Source organism: Rhinoderma darwinii, chromosome 9 (assembly GCF_050947455.1).
Source record: "Rhinoderma darwinii isolate aRhiDar2 chromosome 9, aRhiDar2.hap1, whole genome shotgun sequence".
NCBI classification, from domain to species: Eukaryota; Metazoa; Chordata; class Amphibia; order Anura; family Rhinodermatidae; genus Rhinoderma; species Rhinoderma darwinii.
This window is the reverse complement of record NC_134695.1, coordinates 103462812-103483643: the sequence shown is the minus strand read 5'-3', so window position 1 is coordinate 103483643 and position 20832 is coordinate 103462812. Positions and strand designations below refer to the sequence as shown.

General features: G+C 44.0%; 1 protein-coding gene across 2 annotated transcripts; it reads left to right on the top strand.

Annotated features, from left to right (window-relative positions):
• Nucleotides 1-151: 151 nt before the first annotated feature.
• Nucleotides 152-16835, top strand: PSME3IP1 (proteasome activator subunit 3 interacting protein 1). Of its 2 annotated transcripts, XM_075838689.1 has the most exons (7): nucleotides 152-238; nucleotides 7012-7140; nucleotides 8313-8411; nucleotides 10156-10277; nucleotides 13412-13545; nucleotides 15984-16045; nucleotides 16429-16835. In XM_075838689.1, the coding sequence occupies exons 2-7, from the start codon at nucleotides 7020-7022 to the stop codon at nucleotides 16641-16643; spliced, it is 753 nt and encodes a 250-aa protein (XP_075694804.1). In that variant the 5' UTR covers nucleotides 152-238; nucleotides 7012-7019; the 3' UTR covers nucleotides 16644-16835. The 2 variants fall into 2 exon arrangements, with proteins under 2 accessions (XP_075694804.1, XP_075694805.1); XM_075838690.1 differs by lacking the exon at nucleotides 13412-13545 and having other exon boundaries at nucleotides 10156-10261.
• Nucleotides 16836-20832: the final 3997 nt, after the last annotated feature.

The following is a 20832-nucleotide window of genomic DNA, read 5'->3' as shown; positions in this document are numbered from 1 at the left end:
TTTTTCTTACGCTCTAGCAAAACCAACACGTTCTGAAGCCGAGACGGCCATCTTTATTTAGACGCCCTGGGATTGGTTAGTGTTTATGGACAGCCGAGCTTTGATTGGTTCTTGGGTGATGTCATCTAGGGTTTCATTGGTTGGGATAGTGTAGTAAGCTCAGTGTTAATTGGCTAGGACCGCTGTCGGATATACAGTAGCTTGTGTTGGAGAGTGAGCTGAGCAAAGAAAGGCATTGGTAAGATAGGGGGTGACTGTGGGGGGTGGGGGAGCATGTGAGGGGCTGCTGGGATAAGGAGATGTGACTTTGGGGGGAAAATCAGGGAGTTTGTATGTGCTTTACTTTACTTGGAGGTCCACTATGCTTTGCTACTATATCAGGCTGTGTCTGCAATTGTAGAACTACAAGTCCCAGCACATCAGGCTTAGAAAGTTTAAGAGCTACGTTTATCTCATTCGTGTCCATTATATATATATATATACACACACACACACACTATATGTACAAAAGTATTGGGACACCCACAGGAGCATTTATGACATCCCATATATATAAGTCAATTGGCATTAAAGGGGTTATCCGGGTTGTTAAAATTCATGGCCTATCCTCCATGATAGGCCATCAGTATTAGATTGGTGGGGGTCTGACTGACAATACCCCCGCCGATCAACTGTCAGAAGGGGCCGCATTGCTCGTATAAGCACTGGAGCTTCTTCATTGTTTACCTTTCTGATCATACTTGCACACGTTACATTTGTTGCGGCCGTGCAACGTATTTTACTACTGTCCCACAAAGTTAGAAGCTACAATTCTCCAAAATGTCTCGGTATGCTGAAGAATCCAGATTTCCTTTCACAGGAACTAAAGCCCCTATTACACCGGCCAATTTGACAGCTTGTTGATCGTCGCTCGTTTGCTCCTGTCCCACGGAGCTATGGATGGGGACTGGCGGTCGTTACTCGCAGTGCTTGTCCCCATACATTATTATCGTGTCTGCAGCGCGTCTCCCTGTTTACACAGGGGGATGTGCTGCCGACAACGATCATATTTCACTTTTTTTAAACGATAGGATCAGCAGATGATCGAACGTTTACTCATTCATCTGCTGATCACTGCTGTTTACACAGGACAATTATCGGCAACGAGCGTTCTATTAACACTCGTCTGCCAGATAATCACCCAGTGTAAAAGGGCATTAAAGAGGCTCTGTCACCACATTATAAGTGCCCTATTTCCTATATAAGGAGATTGGCGCTGTAATGTAGGTGACAGCAGTGCTTTTTATTTAGAAAATCGATCTATTTTTACCACTTTATGAGCGATTTTTAACTTTATGCTAATGAGTTTCTTAATGCCCAAGTGGGCGTGTTTTACTTTAGACCAAGTGGGCGTTGTACAGGAGTGTATGACGCTGACCAATCAGTGACCAATCAGCGTCATACACTTCTCTCCATTCATTTACACATCAGATAGCGATATAGCTATAGCGCTATGTGCAGCTACATACACAAACACTAACATTACTGCAGTGTCCTGATAATGAATATACATCACTACCAGCCAGGACGTCATGTGTACTCAGAATCCTGACACTTCTGAATCTTTTCTGTGAGATTCCAGCAAGGCAAGCGTAATCTCGTGAGATTACGATGTAACCTGTCATTTCAAACGAGATTACGCTTGCCTTGCCGGAATCTCACAGAAAAGATTCAGAAGTGTCAGGATTCTGAATAAACATGACGTCCTGGCTGGTAGTGATGTATATTCATTATCAGGACACTGCAGTAATGTTAGTGTTTGTCTATGTAGCTGCACATAGTGATATAACTATATCGCTAGTGCAGTGTAAATGAATGGAGAGAAGTGTATGACGCTGATTGGTCACTATGGTTGTGTTCAGATAGCACCGGTATCTTAGGGTGCTCGAGGTAGGGTCCCAACCCGGATGTAGGTTAAGAATTGTAGTCGGCACACCTTCTTTGTCTTTCAAAAATTATATTTATTTAGATTCTCAGAATAGATGCCAGAGGCTGTATGTGCGACGTCGACGTTTCGGTCGTAGGACCTTCGTCGGGCACTGAGCCGTACTGGGGACTGGAACGATATAAACCTTTACTGTGTAGTAGCGCTGCTAAGAATCATGCTTGGCGGCTTACCGCTCTTCATGGGCTCTCGTTTGGTCACTGATTGGTCAGCATACACTCCTCTGTACAACGCCCACTTGGTCTAAAGTAAAACACGCCCACTTGGGCATTAAGAAACTCATTAGCATAAAGCTAAAAATCGCTCATAAAGTGGTTTAAAATAGATCGTTTTTCTAAATAAAAAGCATTACTGTCACCTACATTATAGCGCCGATCTCCTTATGTAGGAGACAGGCCACTTATAATGTGGTGACAGAGCCTCTTTAACCCCTTAACGCTGGAGGACGGATATATCCGTCCTGTGATGGCGCAGGTACTGCCAGTGTACCCACGCGATCAGCGGCAGGAGCACGGCTGTTATACACAGCCTGGCTCCTGCTGCAACTGCCGGAATCGAAGCGCGCTCCGATTCCGGCAGTTTAACCCATTAAATGCCGCTGTCAATAGTGAGAGCGACATCTAATGTGTTTGACAGAGGGAGGGAGCTCCCTCTGTCACCCCATCGGCGCCCCCGCAAAAAAGAAATCGCGGGTCGCCGTCGGGTTTCCATGGCAGCCGGGGGCCTAACAAAGACCCCCAGGTCTGCCTTCAACATCTGCCTGTTAGGCCATGCCGGAGGCATGGCCTAATAGATTGCCTGTCCGTTTTACACTGACAGGCAATAATGCTTTGGTATACTAAGTATACCAAAGCATTATATATGCGATCAACAGATCGCATAGTGAAGTCCCCTGGTCGGACTAAAAAAAAATGTAAATCGGTTAAATAAAGTTTGTGAAAAAAATAAAATAAAACTACTTTTTTTGCCCAAAAGGTGGTTTTATTTAGTAAAAGTGTCAAAACAAATCACACATGCACATATATGGTATCCCCGCGATCGGAACAACTTGACCAATAAAATGAACACATTAATTAAACCGCCGGATGAACGGCGTCCAAAAAAACCGCAAAAAACAACTGCAAAATTCTCTCTTTTCTCCCATTCCCCCCATAAAAAATAAAAGTTAATCTATAAATCCTATGTACCCCAAAATAGTACTAACGCGGCGATGCAAAAACAAGCAATTTTTTTCTAAAAGGGTATTTATTGTACAAACGTAGGAAAAACATATAAAACCTTTACATATTTGGTATCCTTGTAATCGTGCCGTTAACTTGTTATTTACGCTGCATTGTAAACGGCGTAAATTTATAACGTGAAAATCAATGCTGGAATAGCTGCTTATTTTCAATTCTCTCCTAAAATAAAGTTAATCAAAGTTAATCAATATATAATAAGCATCTAAAAATGGTACAATTCCAAAATACAACTCGTCCCGCAAAAAACAAGCCCTTATACGGCTATGTCGACGGAATAAAAAAAGTTACGACTCTTGGAATGCGACCGTGAAAAAACGAAAAATAATCCTTGGTCATTAACGTGCAAAATGGCCCGGTCATTAAGGGGTTAAGAGGCCTAGACCAACCACTGAAAAACAACCCCTTGGCATTATCCCTCATCCACCAAACGTTACAGTTGGCACAATGCAGTCAGGCAGGTAACGTTCTCATGGCATTCACCAAACCCAGACGCCTCCATCAGACTCCAGATAGAGCAGCGTGATTCATCCCTCCACAGAACACGTTCCCACTGCTCCAGGGTCCAGTGGCGGTGGCTTTATACCACTCCATCCGACGCTTGGCATTGTGCTTGGTGATGTAAGGCTGGCATACAGCTGCTCGGCCATGGAAACCCATGCCGTGAAGCTCACTGTTTTTGTGCGAACGTTAATGTCAGCAGAGCGTTTGCGACTTTTGTGCACTATGCGCCTCAGCACTTGGCAACCCCGCCCTGTAACTTTACATGGTCTGCCGTGTGTGTGTGTGTGTGTGTTTGTGTGTGTGGGTATATATATATACTGTTCCCTTCCCTCTGATCGGATCATATATACAGCTGTGAGTTAGATCCCTTTGCATATTAAATTTTTCAGACATGTTTCCACTACGAAGACTGCGCTAATCTCCATCCATCCACAAGATGGCAACTATCGCACGACAGCAGTCCACCAGAATGCGTTGAATCGTAATATACATGCAACTTATGTATAATCGTTATATCACGGGGTTAAAAAAAAAGTTGCACAACAATTGATTCTGTTGAATGAGGAAGCTCTATGTGTGTTCACTATTTCACGATAGTAGTTCAGCTTATCAGAAACATCCCTAACAGCTGACAAGCTTGTTGACTGTTTGTAATACCAACCAGCTGAATTGTGAATGCAGCTGTGAAGTATAATACAGGCCCTGTACAAGAGAAGTAATGCAATGTATTTACAAAGTTACACAACATTTTCTGTGATCTACTGAAATGTCCCATCATCTCAAAGTTGAATATACAGGGTTTGCCTTTACATCTTCACCTCAAGACCTAAAACCTGTAGTTCCCACTTATCTCTAAAATGTTCCATAACAAATATGAGATAGAAGTGGAACACCGACCCTGGAGCAGGACTCTTGCCAGGTGACGACTTACAATACCAGAAGAAAACTTCACAGAAACCTACTAAAGTGAGCATGACATTGGAAGCACCTTATATTAGGGAATTGGGTTTTATTTAGATGACCGGGAGTCAAAACGGCCCTGAAAAATGGCCGTTTTTCATGGCTGATTTGCACCCGTGCGGGACCCGTTTTCACGGATCCCTCGTAGACTTAAGTTAATTAAGGGATCTGGGAAAAAGGGGAAAAATAGGACATGTCCTATTTTTTTCCTGGGCCGTTCACACGGGCTATTAAATAAACGGCCGTGTGAATAGCCCCATAGACATGCATTGATTTCAATGCAGCCGTATGATGGCCGCCACACGGCCGAGTTTCCCTGTTGTCTGAATAGGGCCTTACGGTCACAACTCTACTTAAAGAGGACCTGTCACCTCTTCTGACTTGTCTATTTTAGTAAATACTTGTATCCCTTATGAAATAACAATTCTGGAGCATTTTTTTCTTAGAGCTCTGCGTTGTTCTGTTCCTCTGTGATTCCTCCTAGAAATGTAAGAATAAATTGACAACTGGATGTTACCATTCCTATTGTCAAAGGGGCGTGTCTCTACAGTCTCACTCTGTCAGCACTGATTGGACGGTGTCAGTCTGTGTGGGGACACACCCCCAACTGGTAACACCCAAGAGGAACACAAAGGAACGGAACAAAGAAGTTCTAAGAAAAAATGCTCCAGAATTGTTATTTGATGGGGTATACAAGAGGTGACAGATCCTCTTTAACACAATGCAACAGCCCCCCTACTCTATGCCGCTCTACATTCTCAGAATACCAGTGCTCACCGCACAAGGAATAGTGATATAATAATAATAATCTTCCCTTGTAAAGTGAGCAATCTGGGTAAGGATATGTTCAGATAATGGGTGCAAAGCCACAGCAAAATTCACGTTACATGCAGATTTTGCGTCAACCACGTCTGAACATGGTCAAATAGATTATGCAATTGGTGGAAAAAGTCTAGTGTAACAAAGTACAGGAAAAAAATTCTTCTTGTCATGTAAAGCCACGGGTCACTCTATGACGGCGAGTGGAACGACTGACATGTTAGGTGGTACGGTTGCCATTGCAATCGTACGACACCTAAATACTCTTCAACTTCTTGCTACTTCACCTTTTAGGCTAGCACACCGGTCGTGCCGCCAAAGATTGCTATGTGCCCCTGCGTGCATCGCACGTAATAATGGTCAAGATCGCGGTGTTGCGACCCGTTGCTTGCTGCGACTGTCACCCAACAGTCTCAAGAAATCCGGACCTTCTTAATTTATTGCAACTGTCAGTTCACGGTTGAGGCAACCCGCAGGTCGCATCGTGGCCACATTGATTTTAATTATGTGCGATTCAGGCAGCAGCACTTCGCAATCTTTAGGCGCACAACCTGTGTAGCGGCCAAAGTTGCCGTGTAGCCCTAGCCTTAATGTCACTGGCTGCAACATTCAAATGACTAGTTGCCTGTGTAAAGATACCACCAGGACCAATGGATGGAGCAGAAGGGTCTGGACAGATACAGAAATAATTTATTCCGTCTCATAGAGAAAGTGACATAAGGGTCAGCTCACACAGAGATTTTTGACGCGGAAAATGCGCCAAAAAAGGCCGAAAATGCCTCCCATTGATTTCAATCGGAGGCGTTTTTTTCCCACGAGCGGAAAAAACGGCTCACGGGGAAAAAGAAGCGACATGCCCTATCTTCGGGCGTTTACGTCTCTGACCTCCCATTCACATCAATGGGAGGCAGAGAAAGCGTATTTTGCGGCGTTTTTTGCCCGCGGCGCTCAATGGCCACGGGCGATAAATGCTGCGAAAATCGGCGTGCAGGGAGAGCAAAATATGCCTCAAAATTCCAAACTGAATTTTGAGGCCGATTTTCTGCCTGCAAAAAACTCCATGTGAACCCAGCCTAAGGCTAAGTTCACACAGAGTATTTTGACAAGTTTTTTGACACGGAAACCGCGCCAAAAAGCTCGTCAAAAACGGCCCGAAAATGCCTCCCGTCGATTTCAATGGGGGGCGGTTTTCTCCCGCGAGCAGTAAAACCGGCTCGCGGGAGAAAGAAGTGACATGCCCGATCTTCGGGCGTTTCCGCCTCTGACCTCCCATTGACTTCAATAGGAGGCAGAGAAAGCGTATTTCGTGGCGTTTTATGCCCGAAGCGCCCAATGGCCGCGGGTGAAAAACGCCGTGAAAATCGGCGTGCAGGGAGATGAAAATCTGCCTCAAACTTCCAAACTGAATTTTGTGTGAACATAGCCTAACACTGCTCCAGTTAAAACGCTACTCCGTCTCTTCCCACTATATACTCTTCCCCTGAACTTGTTCTTGTTTTGTCGCAGTGTTCAGAATGGATGGTCATGAAGGGGATCTTATAAACAAAAAGTTTGTAACAGAATCGGAAATAGAGGAAAGACGAAAAACAAGGCAGGAAGAATGGGAAAAAGTACGGAAGCCAGAAGACCCAGAAGGTACCAATAAAGGGAAAAATAACTAATGCTTATATTAAAGGGGAACACTGGTAAAAACGTGGGTACAGACGTGCCCATTTTTGTGGCTGTTGGAAACCACAGAGATAGATGTTATCACCAGGAGAGGCTGCCAGCATGGAAATGTAGTATTACACGGACCCCATTGAAGTAAATGGGTGACCATGTATTAGTGTATGTTCACACGGCTTATTTACGGACGTAATTCGGGCGTTTTACGCCTCTATTTACGTCCGAAAATGCGGCTCGATAGCGTTGGCAAACATCTGCCCATTCATTAGAATGGGTCTTACGATGTTCTGTGCACACGGTCATTTTTTTTACGCCCCGCTGTCAAAAGGCGGGGCGTAAAAAAGACGCCCGCGTCAAAGAAGTGCCTGTCACTTCTTCACACGTAAATGGAACCGTTTTCCATGGACTCCATGGAAAACCAGCTCCAGTTACGTCCGTAATAGACGCAGCAAAAAGCGCCTGCACATGCCATGACGGCTGAAATTACGGGGATGTTTTCTCCTGAAAACAGCCTCGTAATTTCAGCCGTTACGGACGCTGCCGTGTGAACATACCCTTACACTCCTCAAGAGTGAGAAGCACTCTTTGCCTTTGCGGTAGCTCTCCAACTTTGCTCATAGAGGTGTATCCCGAGTGGGGGACCCCCCCCCCCTATAATGGCCTCCATCTACCTTGATGGGTGTCTCCCTGACAGTTATTCTTTAACTTGCGTGTAAACTTTAGACCGTCCGTTATCTAATATCTATGGGAAAAGATAATTGAAAGAGTAACTGCGCTTTTATCAAACTTTTGATGTTTTTTAAGACCTCAAAAGTTTGGATCGGTGGAGGTCCGGTTGCTGAGCCCCCCCCCACCGTTGTTGAAATTAAGGTGCAGAAGCCCTCAGCTGAGCGCCCAGCACCTTCGGCTGTGATCCGCGCTTATCGTCAGGCTGAAGACGGCTCACGTAGACGTTCTATGTGAGTCGTCTTCAGCCTGACCGGGGGCGGCAAACCCAGCCGAAAAAGCAAAGTGCTCAGCTGAGGGCTTCTGCACCTTCGTTTCAGCAACAGTGGGGGTCTCAGCAACTGGACCCTCCGATCCAAGCTTTTATGACACATTTCCCTTTATACACTGACTTTGCTTTTTAATATATCCGCCAGAGTGTCCAGAGGAAGTATATGACCCCCGTTCTTTGTATGAGAAGCTTCAGGAACAGAAAGAAAAGAAACAACAGGAATATGAAGAACAGTTTAAATTCAGTAAGAGTCCCCCGCTGGTTCTGTGCATGGCCTGTCTGTTCACGTGCTGCGTGTTAACCCTGTGTCTCCTGTCTTCATGAGAAAATCCCTTTAACGTCTTCGCGTTCAGCCTATGTTAGGCCTTTATAACCAATCAATAATTTTTTTTTTTCGTTTTTCCATCGCCACATTCAAAGAGCGATCATTTTTTTTTTTTTTCCATCGACATTGCTGTATGAGGACTTGTTTTTTGTGGGATCAGTTGTATTTTTCAATGGCACCGTTTTGGTATACATCATTTTTTGATGAAACCTTATGGGCGAGATAAAAATTGTTCTATGCGTTTTAAATTTACGCCACCCATCTTTTGGCGTAAATAAGATGTTACCTTTAGTCTATGAGTCGGTCCGATTATGGCGATTCCAAATATGTATAGTTTTTTGTTTTTTTATGTTTTTCTACTTTTGCGCAATAAAAACTTTTGAATTAAAATCATTTTTGTTTTTGCATCGTCTCATTCCAAGAGCCATAACTTTTTTTTTTTGTTTCTTTTTTCCATCGATGTAGCTATAGGAGAGCTTGTTTTTAGCAGGGAGAGATGTCGTTTTCATTGTTACCATTTTGGGGTACATAGGACTTATTGTTTACAATTTATTATTCGTTTTTATTATCATTATTTTGGGGGCAATGAAAAAAATATAAATTCTGCCATTTTTTTTCGCAGTTTTATTCGTTATTATTTTCTTTCTACGGTGTTCACCTTACGGTTTAAATAACGTGTTAACTTTATTGTTCGTGTCATTGCGATCACGGCGATACAATATATGTGTGTGTGTTTTTTTTTATTTTTTACACTTTTTTTTACTAAATAATACAACTTTTTATGAAAAAAATGGTTTTATTTTTTTAATTTTTATTTCACATTAATATTTTTTTTGTCACACTAGGGGACTTCAATATATCATCTTTTAGACGTTTAGACAATGCTTTGGTATACTTAGAATATCAAAGCATTACAGCCTGTCAGTGTAACAGGCAATCTATTAGGCCATGCCTCTGGCACGGCCTAATAGACATCTAGGCATGGCAGCCGACCGGCAGCCCGCAATCGCGTTTGCGGGCCGCCGATGGGTGACAGAGGGAGCCCTCTCCCACTATAAACACTTAGATGCCGCGTCCACTATTAATCTAAGGCCTAGTTCACAACTGCATTGTATAATCCGTTACCCTGATCCGTTTTTAGATCAGACTAAGGATAAAAACAGATTAAAATCAAAATAACAGATGCAAACTGATTACAATCCGTTTGTATCCATTTTACATTGACACTAATCATAAAAATAACCCATCCAATAGACGTCAGTACTGACAGAGTGAAACACACCCCTTTGACAAGGAGAATGGTAACACCCAGTTGTCAATTTCATAGATTTCCAAGAGGAATAACAGAGGAATGGCACAATGCCGAGTTCTAGGAAAAAATGCTCCCGAATTGTTGTGCCTGCCTGTGTAGTTTGCTGTGAATGACCACTAGTTCTAAAATATTAATCATACATGAGCTATGGTGTGTTGCTTCATGTAAAAAAAAAAATGGACACTCAGCCCCTGTTGCAGAACTACAACTCCCAGCATGCCCTGGGGCTGGGAATGCTGGGTCGTCATCCCAAACTCCTAAACGATCAATCTTCTTAATTCTGAAGCAATAATTGAGCTCCACACATGTATATTCTAAACATTTCTCATCTTATCCTTTTGTATTGTGCAGAAAATATGGTCCGAGGTTTGGAGGAAGACGAATCAAACTTTCTTGATGAGGTTTCAAGGAAACAGGAATTGCTGGAAAAGCAAAGGAGAGATGAAGAACGGAAAGAGTTAAATGAGTTTAGAATATCCTTTATAAACCGTATAGATGACAAAGTGAGAGTCAGGCCAGATTCACACGAGCGTACGGAAACTCGGATGTGAAAATTGTGACGTTTTTCACGCCCGAGGTGCCCCCGTGCTGGTCCCGTTTTCACGGATCCCCATGGAATTGAGCCCATGGAGGGACCCTTGAAAACAAGATAATAGGACAGATTCTATTTTTCAACAGACCCTTCACACGGTCCATTGAAACAACGGCCGTGTGAACAACCCCATTAAAAAAAACATGCGTCCGTGTGACCGCCGTTGTTTTAACAGCCGTATTCAACGCTCGTGTGAATAAGGCCTTACCAGTATAGTGGGAATAGAACAACTCGGAAATTCTATATTATAATGCAATTATGTGTATCAAACCAAGACGAACATCCCGACGGTGTTAAGGAAAACAAAACCTGCTGAAAGCCGCACAAAACCACATACATACCGGTTGAATGGCGACTTTATATTCCAAGGATTTAACGGGGTTGTCCCAGGATAGACATTGGCGGCATATCGCTAGGATATGTGACCGGTGTCCAATCAGCTGGCATCCAAACCAATATGACCCCCACGATGGCCAGAATAATGTGGCAGTGGCGCTTGGGATGTGCCATGGCGCTTGGGTAGTGCCATGCCACTTTTGTCTCCTGTCCGTTCTGCTCCGTTTTCCTCAGAGGACCCATGATTGACCCATTATAGGTAGTGACCACCATTTAACTGAGCAAAGCCGACACCAAATAAAATGGAACATCTTTTTTTTTTTTCTAAGCAATGTTGCCACTTTCTTACGGTGGACACAGGTTCACAGCAGATGGCCCATTACTGATCAAACATTTATGATTTCAGCGATATGCCAGCAATGTTTGTGCTGAGACCACCCTTTTAATAGACTAGGGTCCCCATTCCTGACCCTTCTCTTTTAGCCAGAGCACAGAGCAGGTATGAAGACTGTCTCTTGCCCTAGAGGACACGGGAAGTCTGTGTTGAGGAGATACAAATGCTGCGGTGTTGAGTACTGTATGTCCCCATGTTCAGGATTTGCTGATGACTTGGGTTTCTGCGTGGATGTGCCAGCGCAATTGCGCATAGACAAGCCCTATAATGGGGCTAATACATCTTTTTTCTGTGCGGAATCCATGCAAATGATGAGCATGCTTCCAAAAAACCTGAGCTCTGATGACCAGTCTTTCTGCTCTATAGATGAGTGCTGAGCAATTCATTGAAAAAAACAAACTGAACTGAAACTCCGCGTAGATGACAGACGTCATCTTGGGCATTTTTTGTCCCCTAGTTTGAACTGTATTTGCGTCCTCAGGAGGCAGATACGGTTGAATCCAATGATAGAGCAGGGAGCCGTCAGCTCCCTGCTCTGCCATTCACTGAGTAACGCCGGCTGCTCACGGCTCAGCGCAGACAGGCGCAATGACGTCACTGCCTCGTGCCTGTCTGCGTTAAGCCACACAGCCTAGAAGAGCAGAGGGATCTCCTCCACTCGTCGTTGGAACGGGGTTAGGTGAGTGTGTATTGTATTATTTTTATTAGGTACTAATGGGCCTGCATGGGGGCAGCTGTGGGGCATTATACTGCGTGGAGGCAGCTGTGGGGCATTATACTGCGTGGAGGCAGCTGTGGGGCATTATACTGCGTGGAGGCAGCTGTGGGGCATTATACTGCGTGGAGGCAGCTGTGGGGCATTATACTGCGTGGAGGCAGCTGTGGGGCATTATACTGCGTGGAGGCAGCTGTGGGGCATTATACTGCGTGGAGGCAGCTGTGGGGCATTATACTGCGTGGAAGCAGCTGTGGGGCATTATACTGCGTGGAGGCAGCTGTGGGGCATTATACTGCGTGGAAGCAGCTGTGGGGCATTATACTGCGTGGAGGCAGCTGTGGGGCATTATACTGCGTGGAGGCAGCTGTGGGGCATTATACTGCGTGGAGGCAGCTGTGGGGCATTATACTGCGTGGAGGCAGCTGTGGGGCATTATACTGTGTGGAGGCAGCTGTGGGGCATTATACTGTGTGGAGGCAGCTGTGGGGCATTATACTGTGTGGAGGCAGCTGTGGGGCATTATACTGCGTGGAGGCAGCTGTGGGGCATTATACTGCGTGGAGGCAGCTATGGGGCATTATACTGCGTGGAAGCAGCTGTGGGGCATTATACTGCGTGGAGGCAGCTGTGGGGCATTATACTGCGTGGAGGCAGCTGTGGGGCATTATACTGCGTGGAAGCAGCTGTGGGGATTTATACTGTGGGGTGCAGCTGTGGGGATTTATAGTGTGTGTGGGGGCAGCTATGGGGGAATTACACTGTGGGGGCAGCTATGGGGACATTATACTGTGGGGCATTTTATTGTGTGGGCACAGCTATGGGGCATTATACTTTGTGGGGGCATTTTATTGTGTGGGGGCAGCTATGGGGCATTATACTGTGTGGGGGCAGTTATGGGGCATTATACTGTGTGGGAGGAGCTATGGAGGCATTATCATGTGGGGGCAGTGTCAAGGGGTATATTATATACAGTAGTATACAGCAGGGTCAGTGAATATATATTAATTCAATGGCGTGGAATGCAAATGGGGGGCGTGACATGCAGAAAAGGGGTGTGGCCTAAAAAATTGTTCATTAATCGTTACTGAGGTTACATGTTGAATTAATATTTTGTTTTAGCTCCTAATCGCCCAGCCCTATCACAGATTGATAAATGAGGCCCTTTGCAGTCTTTCCATGTCTTAAACAATTCCTAAAATCTAGAAACGTAAAACGCATCAAAATTGTGTTGCAAATTGTAGCAAAAAAAATAGAATACTTTGTGTGGGACAAAAAAAAAAATTCTGTTTTTGTCGACTTTTACTCACCTTGACAGTTTGGATAGTGTCAAAAGAAAAAAACGAAGAGCTAAGATTAGTCCTAAAATGTGCTGAATTTATTATGGAGGTACTCAAATATGTCTAACCTGCCTAGCGATTTGCCACAAATACATTGTCGCCTGCACGATCTTCACCAAATCCTAAATTCATGCACTTTACAAAACTATTCATAAATCTCTGCCATTGTTTCTAAAAAGATAACGACATAATTAAAAACTGTTGTATCCTTAATGGTCTTGGCCCACAACGCACGGACAATAGCTGCCACATCCACCGAGGATAAGAAGAAGGATGCGGAGAAGAAGCCTCTGACAAAACCCCCTGACAATAAGACTAAATTTTCACAGTCAAAGTTGCTGGCAGGGGCAGTTCGGCACAAAAGGTTCGTATAGCACATTGTATGAGATTAGAAAAGCATGACTGCGTACTTCCAGAAATAGCGCCACTCTTGTTCATGGGCTGTGGTTGGTATTGCAGCTCAACCCCATTTACTTGATTTAATCATTGACCGCAAGCAGATGTCTTAAAAATGGTGAGGAATGTCTTTTCATTTTAAATTGAGTAACTTTTATTAACCCGTTCACGCTCTATGACAAAACGTTACTTCATGGGGGGGGTGAAGCATGGAGCGGGCACACGTGCTGAGCCCGCTTCATACGCTGCAAGGGTCAGCTGTGTATTACAGCCGACGCCTCACGCTAACGGCCAAGCACAGAGATCTGGTTAAAATCCCCTAGGGGACTAATAAAAAGTATCAAAAAAATTGTTGAATAAAGTTTTTAGTAGTGTACAAAAAGTAACAAAAATATTAAAAGTAAAAAAAACAAAAAACCTTTTCCCATTTTTTTTCTCTAAAGTAATGCAAAAAATAAGTCCGAACCATTACAATATAACATTTAACCTGCACGGTGAGGGCCGGAGGAAAAAAAAAATTAAACCTCCAGAATTGCTGTATTTTTTTTGTTTTTTTTTTGTCACCGTAGCTGTAAAAAAAAAAAAAAAAATGTAACAAGTGCCCAAAAAGTCGTACCAATAAAAACGACATCTCGCCTCACAAAAAAATAGGTCCTCACACCGCTCAATCGACCAAAAAATAAAAAAATTATATATTTTTTTTAACAAATAGTTTTTTCTTTGTAAAAGTAGTAAAACATAAAAAAAATATATAAATATGGTATCGCCGTAATCGTATTGACCAGCAGAATAAAGTTAAGTTGTCATTTTTAGCGCACGAAGAAAGCCGTAAAAAATCTAATAAAAAAAAACAATGGAGGAATTGCATTGTACACCATTGACGGAAAAATAAAAAATTGATGGCACTTGGAATGCGAGAAGTTAAAAACGAAAAATTACTTGCACTGGAAGGGGTTAATGTAAAATTGGCCAACCGCCTTTTATAATGGACCATTTATCCAGCTAAAAACAATGATGGTGGCTTTTGTTTTGTCAGAGTTTTATTTTTACCTGTTCACTATATTTTATTGGACTTATTAGGGCGGGTTCACACATAGCGGAATTTCACTTAAATTCCGCTGCGGACACTCCGCAGCGTTAATCCGCAGCGGAGCCGTTTCTCCATTGACTTTCACTTTAATTTAGCAGTGTTCGTTTACACGATGCGTACAATTCCGCTGCGGAGCATAGGCTGCGGAGCGGAATTTGGTGTCCGCAGCATGCTCTGTCTGTTGCGGAGCAGTGGCGGACTGGTTGCGGACTCATGGCGGAATTTCTCCATTGACTTCAATGGAGAGTCAAAATTCCGCAATGAAGTCCGCAGATCTTATGTGTGCTGCGGAGCGTATTGTTTTTACTACCATGACATTTCTTCATTCTGGCTGGACCTATGTATTTCTAGGTCTACAGCCAGACTGAGGAAGTCAATGGGGCTCCCGTAATGACGGGAGCGTTGCTAGGAGACGTCTGTAAATAGTCACTGTCCAGGGTGCTGAAAGAGTTACGCGATCGGCAGTAACTGTTTCTGCACCCGGGACAGTGACTACCGATCTCAATATACAAGTATCTGTAAAAAAAAATATAAGTTCATACTTACCGAGAACTCCCTGCGTCTGTCTCCAGTCCGGCCTCCCAGGATGACGTTTCAGTGTAAGTGACGGCTGCAGCCAATCACAGGCCAAGCACAGGCTGCAGCGGTCACATGGACTGGAGCGTCATCCAGGGAGGTCGGGCCGGATGCCGAAAGAGGGACGCGTCACCAAGACAACGGGCGGGAAGTATGAATTTCTTTGACTTTCACTAGGGAAAGTGCTGTCCCTTCTCTCTATCCTGCACTGAATAGGGAGAAGAGAAGCACTTTTCCTGCAGTCCGCATCAATTTTCTGCACATTTTGTGCAGATCCGCTGCAGAATCTGCAACGCAGATTCTGTGCGGCATTGATGCGGACAGTTGCGGAGGAATTCCGCCATGTGTGGTCATGCCCTGATGGAGATCTTTACTTTTGAAAGTGATTTCCGTTGCTGACGGTCACAAGTAAAGTTTATTGAAGTGAACACACGCGGTAATTTACTCTCCGTACCATTTCCAACCCACGAACAGCTACAGGGGGACGGTGGCTACTAAATTTGTTTACATAGAGTGCATCCAGATAAGTATGGAAGCCCCAGGATAGTCAGGCCAAATTCATAGATGGGGGGCCAGTATACAGAGGGATGCTGTCCAATAGGGGGCAGACTTTTTTCATTCTTGTGTGTTTCTAGTAATGAGATGTTCCAACCTGGAGTTCTGCGATCCCTTATTTGCTTATGAATTTACGTGGAGATGTTCGTGTTTATTTTTTATTTCATTATTTTTTTTTTCCTCAGTAATTCTGTAAGCCCTGGTGCAAAGAAATTAAAACTTGAAGAAGAACATGAAAAGTTAAAAGGTATGTCTTTATTATAAGTCTCGTTGGAGCTGTAGTGTCCAATGTGCGCTCCTTTATATGTCCGTACCGCTATTTACAGTATTTAGTAGGGACATTTTTCCGCTGAGGATTTTAACGCAAATCCATGGCAATATCCGCATGCACTACATGCAGATTCTGTCACAGATTTGCAGCGGATTTTACCTTATGCATTGCAAAGGGTGAAAATCTGCAGCAATACCGCAGAAGAAGGAGCATGCTATGGATTTGAGACTCAACCGCATGCTCTGATTTCCGCGCAGATCTGTCTCTGCTACATGTGAATGCCGTATTTAAAAATGTTTATATGTTACTGGGTACATTCTCAGATCTTACATACATACCATGGTGTTTTGTGTTTTCAGAGAGCCAATCTAGCTCTGTCGGAAGGTCCGCTACCATCGGTTCCCAAGTTCTTTGTCCTCCAGCGTCCGTCTGTATTGGAATCTTACCGGGTCTGGGCGCCTATTCAGGAAGCAGCGACTCGGAGTCCAGCTCAGACAGCGAAGCCACAATAAGCAACATGGGAAAAATTGTCTCCTCCGTATTCCGCTCAGGCACTTTCCTTGATGCACCTTAAAGTGTGTCCATAATGTGTAATCCAAGCCGTGGCACCATCCGCTCACCTGTAGACCATGGACACATTCTCCGCACGTAAACTGCACAGTGCTCAGGCATAATATCCTCTTAATACCCGTAATAACATCCAAGTTATTTATGTGCAGTGCGTTTTTAAGCTTAACCGCTTATTAAAGCAACTAAACTTGGTAAACCATGGTGTGTGTACTCCTGTCCTGTCAGCGGCAAATACAAGGCGTTGATTCTACTATTACAACCTCTCCTCCAATCATATACATTGAATAGTGTTGAGCTACGTTTCTATGCTATCATCCAGCATACATAACGTTTTGTAGGGGTATCTGTGGTATAGCAGGGATTTTTACATTTATAGCATACCCGCAGGATCCCTTTATTACGGAAACATAAGAGCAAACTTAGTGGGACCACTGTGGCTATACTATGAATGACAAGGTGGAAGAACCCCTATAATACACCTTTACCTCTAGTGTCCTTACACATGTTAAAAAGTATTAGGTGTCATACCTCGATATTTGTGATTTTAGGCAGTGTTCCAATTTGATGGTGTTTTCCAGGCTTTATCATTGACGACCTATTCTTAGGATAGGCCTTTAATGTTTAGTCAGTGGGGTCCAGTAACCGGAACTCCCACAACAGCAGAAAGAAGGGGCAGCAGCGGCGATCACTAGAGCACCGCAAACCTTTTATTGTACCGGACAGTGTGGCTCTTCTTGATGTAGTTTATATGGACAGCACTATGTCAGGTACTAAGTTCTGCTGATTTGTAGGGGTCCTTGGGTCGATCATAGATCACATTTTTAGCTTTAAAGGGGCATTCTCAACCCAGACATTTATGGCCTATGCACAGGATACGCCATAGTCTCCGCTATGGGACTTGCACTTCTAGAAACAGTCGAGCTGGTTTAGAGAGAAGTCTTATAGAAATTAATGGAGAGAATCACAAACATGTGCGACCATTGGGGCCTGTATGCCAGCACACTAAAGGCCCTTTTACTCGGCCTAATGATCGGGCAAACGAACGTTCATATGAACGCTCGTTCCCGAACATTGCCCTATGTAAACAGGGCAACGATCATCAGATGAACGAGCAAACGCTCGTTTATGCAGCAGAAAATATTATCGTTGTCGGCAGCACATCTTGAGTAACCAGGGAGTTGTGCTACGGACATAAAAGTAATTCATGCGAACGAGAGATTGTAGGAACGATCGCTCGTCCCCATATATTACTAATCTTCGCTCCTTGTGAATGGATCAAATGAGTGCCGATCAACGAGCTGTCTCTTTGATCGGCGCTCATTGTTACGGCCAAAATTGGCCGATGTAAAAGGACCCTTCGTTTCGACACCGCTCAAATGGAGCCGTAGACGCTTTGTGTTCTCCCGTTTGGTGCATCTGTATGGCACCATATTACAGAGGTATTTCCCCCTGGAAGTAGTGGAGAATATCACCATAATACAAGATCCAATGCTACAATGCCTCAATTTTGTTTTGCTCCATAAAAATTGACTCCATGTAAAGTCATGTACAGTGAAGGAAATAAGTATTTGATCCCTTGCTGATTTTGTAAGTTTGCCCACTGTCAAAGACATGAACAGTCTAGAATTTTTAGGCTAGGTTAATTTTACCAGTGAGAGATAGATTATATATAAAAAAAAAAAGAAAATCACATTGTCAAAATTATATATATTTATTTGCATTGTGCACAGAGAAATAAGTATTTGATCCCTTTGGCAAACAAGACTTAATACTTGATGGCAAAACCCTTGTTGGCAAGCACAGTAGTCAGACGTTTTTTGTAGTTGATGATGAGGTTTGCACACATGTTAGATAGAATTTTGGCCCACTCCTCTTTGCAGATCATCTGTAAATCATTAAGATTTCGAGGCTGTCGCTTGGCAACTCGGATCTTCAGCTCCCTCCATAAGTTTTCGATGGGATTAAGGTCTGGAGACTGGCTAGGCCACTCCATGACCTTAATGTGCTTCTTTTTGAGTCACTCCTTTGTTGCCTTGGCTGTATGTTTCGGGTCATTGTCGTGCTGGAAGACCCAGCCACGAGCCATTTTTAATGTCCTGGTGGAGGGAAGGAGGTTGTCACTCAGGATTTGACGGTACATGGCTCCATCCATTCTCCCATTGATGCGGTGAAGTAGTCCTGTGCCCTTAGCAGAGAAACACCCCCAAAACATAATGTTCCCACCTCCATGCTTGACAGTGGGGACGGTGTTCTTTGGGTCATAGGCAGCATTTCTCTTCCTCCAAACACGGCGAGTTGAGTTAATGCCAAAGAGCTCAATTTTAGTCTCATCTGACCACAGCACCTTCTCCCAATCACTCTCAGAATCATCCAGATGTTCATTTACAAACTTCAGACGGGCCTGTACATGTGCCTTCTTGAGCAGGAGGACCTTGCGGGCACTGCAGGATTTTAATCCATTACGGCGTAATGTGTTACCAATGGTTTTCTTGGTGACTGTGGTCCCAGCTGCCTTGAGATCATTAACAAGTTCCCCCCGTGTAGTTTTCGGCTGAGCTCTCACCTTCCTCAGGATCAAGGATACCCCACGAGGTGAGATTTTGCATGGAGCCCCAGATCGATGTCGATTGACAGTCATTTTGTATGTCTTCCATTTTCTTACTATTGCACCAACAGTTGTCTCCTTCTCACCCAGCGTCTTACTTATGGTTTTGTAGCCCATTCCAGCCTTGTGCAGGTCTATGATCTTGTCCCTGACATCCTTAGAAAGCTCTTTGGTCTTGCCCGTGTTGTAGAGGTTAGAGTCAGACTGATTAATTGAGTCTGTGGACAGGAGTCTTTTATACAGGTGACCATGTAAGACAGCTGTCTATAATGCAGGCACCAAGTTGATTTGGAGCGTGTAACTGGTCTGGAGGAGGCTGAACTCTTAATGGTTGGTAGCGGATCAAATACTTATTTCTCTGTGCACAATGCAAATAAATATATATCATTTTGACAATGTGATTTTCATTTTTTTTTTATATATAATCTATCTCTCACTGGTAAAATTAACCTAGCCTAAAAATTCTAGACTGTTCATGTCTTTGACAGTGGGCAAACTTACAAAATCAGCAAGGGATCAAATACTTATTTCCTTCACTGTATGTAAAAGTACAGTATGGGCCTATAGACTTCTACGGGTACTGTATTATGGCTCCATACAAATTTGGAACGTGTATGAAACATGAGGTAATATGACCGGGTGCATGAAGCCTAAAGATACATTTGGTATAAAAGATTAGTTTATTTACCTTGCGTACCTTCGCCGTACTATTGCGGAGAAGGAATAAACTGTCACTATGTGAAATCACATAGTGATATAACAGCGGCGGCAGCTGTCATTGACAGCTAACCGTCTGTGCTACCGGCCTGGGGACCAATTAGCAGTCCCCAATGCCGGCGATTGCTGTGATTGGTCAGTCTCTGAAGACTGACCAATCACAGCCGTCTGTGACGTCGTCTGCAGGAGATAGCTCCTGTCACTTTCTCTGAACTCCTCATTTCTGTGAGATCCGTGAGGAGATCAGCGAAAGCGGTGTAAAAAAACAAAACACTATTTTTATTAACCCCTTCCCGAAAATGGGCGTATAGTAACGCCCTGAGGATGAAGCGGGCACAGGAGCTGTGCTCGCTCCATCTTCATCGGATGTCGGCTGTAATATACAGCCGACGTCTCACTGCAACTACAGCGATCACTGTCCTCTCCGATCGCTGTAGTTTAGCCCCTTAAATGCCGCTGTCAATAGCGACAGCGGCATTTAAGTGATTGATACAGAGGGAGGGGGCTCCCTCTGCACCCCATTGCCCCCCCCCCCCCGCAAAAAATCGCGGGGCTCTGATGGTTGCAATGGCAACCAGGAAGCCTAGCAACGGCTTCCTGGTTGCCAGGTACGGGAGCCTATTAGGTCCTGCCTGAGGCAGGACGTAATAGGCTCAACTGTCAGTTGTAAAGTGACAGTTACAATACACTGCACTACATCAGTACATACAGAAGTAGTGCAGTGTATTGTGCAGGGGATCAGAAGATCAGATCTTCCAGTCCCCTAGTATGTGTAAAATCAAAAGTGAAAAAAAGTTAAAAAAAAGTTTTAGATAAATAAATACGTTTTACGTAATAAAAACAATAATCGCCTTGTTTCCCTGATCAAGCC

Coding starts and splice junctions, on each gene's coding strand:
- PSME3IP1 (XM_075838689.1), top strand. CDS start 7,020: ATGGATGGTCATGAAGGGGATCTTATAAACAAAAAGTTTGTAACAGAA. Junction 7,141..8,312: donor GAAGCCAGAAGACCCAGAAG/GTACCAATAAAG, acceptor TATATCCGCCAG/AGTGTCCAGAGGAAGTATAT. Junction 10,278..13,411: donor AAGAGTTAAATGAGTTTAGA/ATATCCTTTATA, acceptor TTGGCCCACAAC/GCACGGACAATAGCTGCCAC.